Source organism: Pteronotus mesoamericanus, unplaced genomic scaffold (genome assembly GCF_021234165.1).
Source record: "Pteronotus mesoamericanus isolate MK-2021 breed Mesoamerican mustached bat unplaced genomic scaffold, CSHL_Meso_final scaffold_165, whole genome shotgun sequence".
Lineage (NCBI taxonomy): Eukaryota > Metazoa > Chordata > Mammalia > Chiroptera > Mormoopidae > Pteronotus > Pteronotus mesoamericanus.
Window position 1 is genome coordinate 5,215,344 of NW_026555307.1, and position 11,232 is coordinate 5,226,575.

The window sequence follows — 11,232 nt, forward strand, 5'->3', positions numbered from 1 at the left end:
TTAGCTCTGCCCCACCCCATCTGCCCTTCCCGGAGGCTTCCCTGGCCTCCTCACAAGCAGTCACAGGAGCACCCCTGCAGGGTGGGAATGGAGGATACAGGACCCAGGAAGACCCAGACAGTTGCTCTGGCCTGGGGAGTGGGGAGTGTGCACAGAGGTGTGGACTGGGAAGCGGGGGGGTGGTTCAGGGGCACAGCAAATGGGGGTGGCGGCCTCACCAATCAGAAGCCAGGACTGGAGTTAGGTCAAGGGAGAAGTCTAGGCCCAGGCGGGTCAGAAGCACTCACAAGTTAAGCACCAGGAATCCTCGGCCTGTTAAAAGTGCTGAGGCTTGGACACCCCACTTAGACCTCAGGTGTAAGCCCAGTGCCTGAGAAGGTCAGGATAGAGCGTCTGAGCTTCTACTGGGAGCCGTGCCTCTGCCTAGAGCACACAGCGTGAGGCTTACCAGAGCCTGTGTGGCTGGGGCCCAGAAAGAAAGATCTCGCGTATCTGAGGTCTCCTGAGGATAGAAGGGACTGGGGCTGGGGCAGGGAGACTGAGATAAGTCCATCCAAGGGAAAATGGGGCAACAGCCTCTGTAGCATCTCAGTTTTCAGCAGCTGAACCTACAATGTTCAAATTTTAGATGTTTTAAAAGAAGCTAATTTGGAAGGATAGAAAACACACAAAGGGCACTTAATCAACGCTTGAACTTCAGGCGGGAGCAGCAGCCACCTTCCTTAGGTTTCCAGGTGTCCAGGCTCATGCTCAATAGCACCCGGGACTTCTGACAATCACCACCCCTCCCCCACCAAACTCACAGACACTCAGCTCACAAAGAGAAACAGCAGGTAACCTGTTTGGGGCCATGTTGCTCAGCAGGGGAGACTGGCCCTCCTGATCTGTGGCTGGGAACCTGCCAAAGGGCCTCTGAGAAGACACAAGGGGGATGAACGGACAGCAGGGCATGACTCTTATTTGCTACTCCTTTGGAATCACATGTTCGCTATACTAGTAAGAATTTGCCTGAAGGCAAAAAACCAGCCACTATAGACTGAACTGTGTCCCTCCAACCCTGACCACCACTCTAGCCCCTAATATGATGGCATTTGGAAATGGGAGCTTTGGGAGGTAATTAGGGTAAGATGAAATCAGAAAGTTGGAGTTCTCATAATGGGATTAGTGCCCTTATCAGAAGAAACACAAGAGAGCTTGCTTTCTCTGCCCTGTGAGGACACAGCAAGAAGGTGGCCCTCTGCAAGCCAGGAAAAGAGCTCTCACAAAAACCCACCCGTGCTGGCACCCAGCATCCAGAACTTGGGAAAATAGATTTTTGTCATTTAAGCTCCTCAGTCTGTGGTATGTTATTACGGCAGCCCAAGCTGACAAAGTCACCGACAACTGGGCTTTTCTTCTTTTTTCCTATCTGGTTCTAAAGCCATACTGTCAACCAGAGTGACGGTGACAGTACCTTGAACCAGAGCCATCTCAGAGACCAGTTCTCAATGAGAATGGCACCTCCTGGAAACTGTCCAGGAAATGTGAGGACCATGAGACCGGAGGACCACCCCGAAGGACCAAGACCTTGACCCACATTCTCATGCGCAATCTTGCATTCTGCCAGTGCTGGTGCAAAGTCCCAAAGACACAGAGACCAAGGGGTGAGCAAGGGGTGGAGGAGGCACCAACCTCCAACCTCACCTGGGACATCTGGGCATTTCAACCCACTAGTGTAATGGAGACAGAGCCTGAAATGTGTTTCCCTGGTCCCCTCACATTGCTTTACAAATGCCACCCCCAAGTCCCGGGACTTAAGAGTATGGAAAAAGTATCTCCAGGACAGTTACTTCTCAGCTACCTGAAATGCCAGGAAGAACACTCGATCAAGGGTCAAAAGACCTGGCATCTATAGGTCAGCTCCGCAATTTGTTAAGCTAGGGTCTCAGGCCAAATTACTTAACCTGTCTGTGCCTTAATTTTCTTTCTTTAAAAAAAATTTTGTTTTATTTATTTTTAGAGAGAAGGAAAGTGAGGGAGAAAAAGGGGAAGAGAAACATCAATACGTGAGAGAAATATTAATCGGTTGCCCCTTGCAAGACCTTAACTAGGGGCCTGGCCCACAATCCACGTGTGTGCCCTGACTGGGAACTAAACCGGTGACCTTTTGGTTGACAGGCTAGCGCTCAGTCCACTGAGCCACACCAGCTGGGGCTCTGTGCCTTAATTTTCAATTGTTAAAGCATATCAATACCTCCTGTGTTAGGTTATTATGAGGATCAGTGAGATAAGAAGTAATAGGAGCTCTGTAAATTTTGGTATCCTTTGTTTTCTACATTGGCCTCTGCAGCTGCCCATCTGCTCTTAATTTCTCTTAATTTTGTAGGCATTTCACACACGCGCTCATGCGCGCGCGCGCACATACACACACACACAAGTTCACTACTTGGGATAAAAATCTTCTCCATTTTATTTCTTTTTTTTTAAAGATATCAAACTATTTTGGAAAGTATGTTGGCCTTAGGTCAGAATAAAACCCAATGTTACTAGCCTGGCACATAGTACATGCTCAATAAATATTTGAAAGGAAAAAGGAAGTAATAAGGGAGAAGTGGGTCACTCTCTTGTCAGGCTCCTGTGCCTTTGCTACAGGGAACACTCAGAGCTTTGGGGGCCTTTCTGTGCAATTCTGTCTCTCTCTGGAGTTGTGAGCTCCACTAGGACAGGCATCGCCCAACACTGAGTCTGACTTCTTGCAAGCTCAGCAAACATGGTTGAACGGAAAGACAACTTCTAGTGCCTAGAGTTTCCTCCCTGTACTCAGATTGCCACACTCAATAGCGTAATTTTCCAGGCTGGAAGGAAGGTCCCTATACCTGACCATTTGAGTATGGGTGGCATAGTGGGTAAGACAGAGTGTGACTCTGCTTTAAGAAAATTACTCTCCTCAAAGGCATGTGAAGGCAGCTATTTGAATCAATGAAAGTCAGAAAAACACGTTTGCCATTAATTGCTATTGATAATGGCAAATTTGTATGGTCACATTAGAAATATTTATCTTTTTACCTCCCAACTATATCTCTAGTTGTTGTTTGCATGGTATATCTTTTTCCATTTTTTCACTTTCTACCTTTCTTATCCTTATGTCTAAGGTGTGTCTCAACATATAGTTGGATTTTGGTTTTTTATCCTCTCTGACAATTTTTGTAGTTTGATGGTAGTGTTTAGTTCATTTTCATTTAATTTAATTACTTATATATTTGGGTTTAAATATACAATGTTTCTATTTCTTTTTCTATTTGCCTCACCTTCTTTGCTTTCTTTTAGAGCAATTATTTTCACATTATTGCCCTCTATTATTAGCTTGTTAGTTATATATTTTTACCATTCCTTTAGTGGCTATATCCTGGAAATCCTGTTATGGATTGAATTGTTTCCCCCCATTAAATTCATATGTTGAAGCCCTATCCCTGAAATGTGACTGTATTTGGAGATAGGGCCTTTATAAAAGTAATTAAGTTGAATGAAGTCAACAGGATTAGTGTCATCGTAAAAAGAGACATCAGAGAGCTCTCTCTCTCTTCTCCCTCTCTCCCTTTCTTTCTCTCCCTCTCTTCACCCCTCTCCTCTCTCTCCCTCTCTCTCTTTCCAACATCTGAGGACACAGTAAAATGGCCATGTGAAGGCCAGGAAGAGAGCCCTCACTAGAACCCAGCTGTGCTGAGAGCCTGATCTCAATCTTCCAGCCTCCAGAACTATGAGAAAACAAATTTCTGTTGTTTAAGCAACCCGGTCTATAGTATTTTGTTATGGCAGCCCAAGTAGACTAATACAGATTAAGACACACATCTTTAACTTATTAAAATTTAAGATAAATGAGTCATTTTACTAGTTCCAGAACAATGCAAGGATCTTAACATATCGTAAGTCTATTAATTCCCTCCCACTTTTTGTTCTATTTCACACATTTTATTTTTTTTTAATTTATTTTTTCAAATACATTTGTCTCTGCCTACCCCTCACCACTTTCCCTTGCCCCCTTCCTCCTTCCCTCCCTCAGCTCTTCCCCTTTGGTTTTGTCCATGAGTCCTTGCTATATGTTCCTTGACTTTCCCCTTCCCTTGCTTGTCCCCGCCCCCCCTCCCTCCTTCCCTCTTGTCTCTGTTGATTTCTTTTCCTTTCAGTGTTGCTGGTCTTATTTTCCTTGCATCTTTGTATTGTTGGTTAGCTTCCACTTATAGGTGAGATCATATGGTATTTGTCTTTCGCCCCCTGGCTTATTTCGCTTAGCATAATGCTCTCCAGTTCCATCCATGCTGTCGCAAAGTTTGGTAGTTCTTTTTTTCTTTCTGCTGCATAGTATTCCATTGTGTATAGGTACCATTACTTTTTGATCCAATCATCTACTGATGGGCATTTAGGTTGCTTCCAACACTTGGCTATTGTAAAGTGTGCTGCTATGAACATTGGGGTGCATAGGTTCTTTTGTATTGGCATTTTGGTGTTCTTAGGGTATAGTCCCAGCAGGGGAATCACTGGATCAAAAGGCAGTTCCATTTTCAGCTTTTTGAGGAAATTCCACACTGCTTTCCACAGTGGCTGCACCAGTCTGCATTCCCACCAACAGTGTACTAGTGTTCCCTTTTCTCCACAGCCTCGCCAGCACCTGTTGTTTGTGATCTATTTATGATGACCCTTCTGACCGGTGTGAGGTGGTACCTCATGGTGGTTTTGATCTGCATTTCTCTGATGGCTAGTGATGCTGAGCATCCTTTCAAATGCCTCTGGGCCCTCTGTATCTCCTCCTTGGAAAAGCGTCTGCCCAGGTCCTTTGCCCATTTTTTGACTGGGTCGTTTGTCTTCTTGGAGTGGAGTCGAGTGAGTTCTTTATATATCTTGGAGAACAAATCTCTATCTGATGTATCATTAGCGAATATATTTTCCCATACGGTTGGCTCCCTTTTCATTTTGCTGATGTTTTCTTTTGCCGTGCAGAAGCTTCTTATTTTGATGAGGTCCCACTTGTTTATTCTTTCCTTTATGTCCCTTGCTTTAGGAGACATATCGGTGAAAAAATTGCTGCGTGGGATATCTGAGAGTTTCCTGCCAATGGTTCTCCTCTAGGACTTTGATGGTGTTGTGACTTATATTTAAGTCTTTTCTCCATCTTGAGTTTATTTTTGTGTATGGTGTCAGCTGATGATCCAATTTCAATTTTTTGCATGTAGCCGTCCAGCTCTCCCAACACCATTTGTTGAAGAGGCTATTATTGCTCCATTTTATGCTTCTGCCCCCTTTGTCAAATATTAGATGCCCATAGAGACCTGGGCTTATTTCTGGGCTTTCTATTCTGTTTCACTGGTCTATGGATCTGTTCTTGTGCCAGTACCAGATTGTTTTGAGTATAGTGGCTTTGTAGTAGAGTTTGATGTTCAGTATTGTGATCCCTCCTACTTTGTTTTTCTTTCTCAAAATTGCTGCGGCAATTCGGGGTTGTTTATGGTTCCATATAAATTTTTGAAATGTCTGTTCAATTTCTGTGAAATATGTCATTGGTATCTTAATAGGGATTGTGTTGAATCTATAAATTGCTTTGGGTAGTATGGACATTTTGATGATATTAATTCTTCCAAGCCATGAGCACGGTATATGCTTCCATTTATTTGTGTCTTCCTTAATGTCTTTCTTCAATGTTGTATAGTTTTCTGCGTACAGATCTTTTATGTCTTTGGTTAAAGGTATGCCTAGGTACTTTATTTTTCTTCTTGCTATATCGAATGGTATTTTTTTTTCTGATTTCTTCTTCTTCTATTGCATTGCTGGTGTACAAAAATGCCTTTGATTTCTGAATGTTGACTTTGTATCCTGCTGTTTTGCCAAATTCACTTATTAGGTTGAGGAGTTTTTTGGTAGAGTCTACAGGGTTCTGTATGTACACTATCATGTCATCTGCAAACAATGATAGCTTTACTTCCTCCTTTCCTATTTGGATGCCTTTTATTTCACACATTTTAATTCTTATATATTAAAAAAATCTTTTGCTCATTGAACACTGGGGCGCTGTCCTGATTCGGGTCTCTACGAGCTGTGCGCGCACTCAAGCAACCATGTCTAAGGGACCTGCATTTGGCATTGATCTTGGCACCACCTACTCTTGTGTGGGTGTCTTCCAGCACAGAAAAGTGGAGATAATTGCCAACGATCAGGGAAACCGAACCACTCCAAGTTATGTAGCCTTCACTGATACTGAACGACTGATTGGTGATGCTGTGAAGAATCAGGTTGCTATGAATCCTACCAACACGGTTTTCAATGCCAAACGCTTAATTGGACGTAGATTTGACGATTCTGTTGTCCAGTCTGATATGAAGCATTGGCCTTTCATGGTGGTCAATGATGCTGGCAGGCCCAAGGTCCAAGTAGAATACAAGGGAGAGACAAAAAGCTTCTATCCAGAAGAGGTGTCATCTATGGTTTTGACAAAGATGAAGGAAATTGCAGAAGCCTTCCTTGGAAAGACTGTTACCAATGCTGTTGTCACAGTACCTGCCTACTTCAATGATTCTCAGCGTCAGGCTACCAAAGATGCTGGAACTATTGATGGTCTCAATGTACTCAGAATCATCAATGAGCCAACTGCCGCTGCTATTGCTTATGGCTTAGACAAAAAGGTTGGAGCTGAAAGAAATGTGCTGATCTTTGACTTGGGAGGTGGCACTTTCGATGTGTCCATTCTCACCATTGAAGATGGAATCTTTGAGGTCAAATCTACAGCTGGTGACACTCACTTGGGTGGAGAAGACTTTGACAACCGAATGGTCAACCATTTCATTGCAGATTTCAAGTGCAAGCACAAGAAGGATATCAGAGAATAAGAGGGCTGTTCGTCGCCTTCGTACTGCTTGTGAACGAGCTAAGCGTACTCTCTCTTCCAGCACCCAGGCCAGTATTGAGATTGATTCACTCTATGAACTTCTATACCTCTATCACCCGTGCCCAACTTGAAGAATTGAATGCTGACCTTTTCCGTGGCACCCTGGACCCCGTAGAGAAAGCTCTTCAGGATGCCAAGCTTGACAAGTCCCAGATCCATGATATTGTTCTGGTGAGGGGTTCTACCCATATCCCCAAGATTCAGAAACTCCTGCAGGATTTCTTCAATGGAAAAGAACTGAATAAGAGCATCAACCCTGATGAGGCTGTTGCTTATGGTGCAGCTGTCCAGGCAGCCATCCTCTCTGGGGACAAATCTGAAAATGTTCAAGATCTGCTGCTGTTGGATGTCACTCCTCTTTCCCTTGGCATCGAGACTGCTGGTGGAGTCATGACTGTCCTCATTAAACGCAATACTACCATTCTTACCAAGCAGACACAGACCTTCACCACCTACTCAGACAACCAGCCTGGTGTGCTCATTCAGGTTTACAAAGGTGAGCACGCCATGACCAAGGATAACAATCTGCTCGACAAGTTTGAACTCACAGGCATACCTCCTGCACCTCGCGGTGTCCCTCAGATTGAAGTCACATTCGACATTGATGCCAATGGCATCCTTAATGTCTCTGCTGTGGATAAGAGCACAGGAAAGGAGAATAAGATCACCATCACTAATGGCAAGGGTCATCTGAGCAAGGAAGACATTGAGCGCATGGTCCAGGAAGCTGAGAAGTACAAAGCTGAAGATGAGAAGCAGTGGGACAAGGTGTCTTCCAAGAACTCACTTGAATCCTATGCATTCAACATGAAAGCAACTGTTGAAAATGAAAAACTTCAAGGCAAGATCAATGATGAGGACAAACAGAAGATACTTGACAAATGCAATGAAATCATCAACTGGCTTGATAAGAATCAGACTGCAGAAAATGAAGAATTTGAACATCAGCAGAAAGAGCTGGAGAAAGTCTGCAACCCAATCATCACGAAGCTGTACCAGAGTGCAGGGGCCATGCCGGGAGGAATGCCTGGGGGCTTCCCCAGTGGCGGAGCCCCTCCCTCCGGGGGGTGCCTCTTCTGGGCCCACCATTGAAGAAGTTGATTAAGCCAGCCTGTTGAATAGATTCAGAACTGTTCCACACAGAATATTGAAGGACCCAAATTTGTAGCAAATTCCATGGCAGTTTTAAAAGTTGAGCTGCTGTATAATAAAACAGCATTCTTCATACTTGAACATGGACTATGTGCACAGGGAAATAATGCACTTTATAAGCACTGTATTGTAAAGTGGAAAATGCGATGTCTTAAATAAAACTATTTAAAATTGGCACCATAAAAAAAAATCTTTTCTATATGTGTTTAAAATCCTACAAGACATTATTATTTTTGTCAATATTCATTAAGATTTACCCATTTATTTACTGTTATTTCTGCATTCATTTTCTTCTGCATTTCTAAAGTTCCATCTGTGATAATTTTCCTTCTGCCCAAAAGTATTTAATATTTCTTTTAGTGTATATTTGCTATTGATAAATACTCTCATTTTTTATATGTTTAAAATATCCTCATTTACCCTTCATTTTTGGTAAGTATTTTTACTCATTATAGAACTCAAGATTGGCTTTTCAATGCTGTAAAGATGTTATTTCACTTCTGACTTCCATAGCTTTGGATGAAGAGTTAGATATAAGTCCGATGGTAGCTCAAGTGAAAGTGATCTGTCATTTTACTTGGCTATTTTAAAGATTATCTTTTACTCTTTGGTTTTCAATAGTTTTACTATGATGTACTTAGAGGTGACTTTCTTTGTATTTATATTTAGGGTTCTACAGGTCTTCTTGAGTTTGTGAATTTATGCCTTTCACCAATTTTGGAAAATTTCTGGCTATTATATATTCAAGTATTACCCTGTTTTATCCCCCCCCTCTTTCTAGGACTTACAATTATGCTGCCCTGGCTGGTGTGCCTCAGGGGATTGAGGGCCTGCCTGCGAATCAAAGGGTCGCTGATTCAATTCCCAGTCAGAGTACATGCCGGTGTTTCACGCCAGGTCCCCAGTTAAGGGGGCACTTGAGAGGCAACCACATATTGATGTTTCTCCCCCTCTCTTTCTTCCTCTATTCCCTTCTCTAAAAATAAATAAAAAAAATATTTTTAAATATAAATATAAAGCAAATTTTAAAAACAATTATGCTAAAATTTTCCTATGTCCAAAATGATATACTTTTTCTGTCTTTTCCACGCTTTTGTCTCCTTGTGTTTTAGTCCAGATATTTTCTTCTGATGTGTCCTCCAATTCACTAAGACTCTCTTCATCTGTGTCTTGTACTTTGAATTCATACAATATGTTCTTAATTTTAATTATATTATTCAGTTCTAAAATTGCCATTGATTTTTTAATATATTTCTATTCTTTGTGGAATTTTCCATTTTGTCCTTTATCTCCTTGAGTGTATCAATCAGAGGTTATTCTAAAGTCTAAATCTGATAACTTCAATAACTGGGTTTCCTATGAGTCAATTTCTATTATGTATTTATTTCTCTTTTTAAAAGAATAAAAAACATTTGAACAAAAAAAGGAGCTACAGCCTCAGAGACACAGGTTCATGTAGCAATTGTGTTCCACTGAGAAAACCATATTTTATAATGAAAGCTCCCACCTGAGTTTTCAATTAGGTTTGTTTTATATAAAGGAGGTATACAAGCTGTGCAGGTCTGATTGAACAGGGTAGGTCTCAGTCCTTTGGCAGAAAGAAGAAACCAGGGTTTCCCTGCAGTAGTTGACTCAGATGACATAAATAAGCAGGGCATAGTATGGAAAGCTGAGAGTTTAGACTGAGTATGTGAGAAGCGAGTGTCAGCAAATGGCTACTAGGCACTTATTATTTATAAAATTTTGGCTCTTGGTTAACCTTGGGGAATCCATCTCAGCAGATAAATTCCTTCTTGGGGTTCACATCAAGTGAATGTTTCTTCTTGGGGTTTACAATATGAACTGATGGCAATGAATAGTTTTAGTTCTAATTTGGACGAGGTAGAAGGTTAGGCTTTCTAACCTTTTTCTAAAAATATGTCTTATTAATTACATTATTACAGTTTTCCCAATTTTTCCCCCTTTGCCTCCCTCCACCCAGTGCTGCCATTCCCTCCAGAAATCCCCATACCTTAAATAATTCCCATAGGTTGTGCATATGAGCTCTTTGGCTTCTCCATTTCCTATACTATTCTTAACATCCCCTGTCTATTTTGTACCTAACAATTTATGATTCTTAATCCCTGCATTTCTCCCCCCCCCCCATTTTTCCCCTTCCACCTTCCAACTGATAACCAACCCTCCAAATGATCTTCATTTCTATGATTCTGTTCCTCTTCTGGTTGTCTGCCTGTTTTTTGTTGTTGTTTTTTAGGGGTTTTTTTGTTTGTTTTTTAGTTGTTTAGTTTAGTTTTGATAGTTGTGAATTTGTTGCCATTTTAATGTTCATAGTTTTGATCTTCTTTTTCTTAAATAAGTCTCTTTAGCATTTCATATAATAATGGCTTGGTGATGATGAACTCCTTTAGCTTTACCTTGTCTGGGGAGCACTTTATCTGCCCTTCCATTCTATATGATAGCTTTGCTGGATTGAGTAATCTAGGTTGTAGGTCCTTGCTTCTCATCACTTTGAATACTTCTTGCCAGTCCCTTCTAGCCTTCATGGTTTCTTTTGAGAAATCAGCTGACAGTCTTATGGGAACTCCTTTGTAGGTAACTCTCTGCTTTTCTCTTTCTGCTTTTAAGATTCTCTCTTTCTCTTTAACCCTTGACATTTTAATTATGATGTGTCTTAGTATGGTCCTCTTTGGGTCCAAATTGTTTGGGACTCTCTGTGCTTCCTGGACTTGTATGTTTATTTCCTTCACCAAATTAGGGAAGTTTTTCTTTCATTATTTTTTCAAATAAGTTTTCAATTTCTCGTTCTTGTCTCCTTTTGGCATTCCTATGATTCAGATGTTGGTATATCTGGAGATGTCCCAGAGGCTTCCTATTCTATCCTTTTTTTAAAATTCTTTTTTATTCTTGCTGTTCTGATTGAATGCTTTTTTCTTCCTTATGTTCCAAATCTTTGATTAGATACTGTTTCATCCCCTTCATTGTTGTTTCCCTGTAGGGTTTTCTTTATTTCACTTAATGTAGCCTTCATTTCTGCTTGGGTTTTTTTATGCTGTTGCCATACTTGAGTTTTTTGAGCATCTTGATAACCAGTGCTCTGAACTCTGCATCTGATAGGTTGCTTATCTCTGTTTCATTTAATTCTTTATTTGGGCCATATTTCTTTGTCT

At 41.6% G+C, this 11,232-nt stretch overlaps 1 protein-coding gene across 1 annotated transcript; it reads left to right on the plus strand.

The window, feature by feature from the left end:
• Positions 1-6,029: 6,029 nt before the first annotated feature.
• On the plus strand, positions 6,030-8,018 carry LOC129083074 (heat shock cognate 71 kDa protein-like). The gene is given in 4 exon segments (XM_054588844.1): positions 6,030-6,844; positions 6,846-6,950; positions 6,952-7,975; positions 7,977-8,018. Coding segments are annotated over 4 exon segments (1,929 nt in total). The 5' UTR covers positions 6,030-6,086.
• Positions 8,019-11,232: the final 3,214 nt, after the last annotated feature.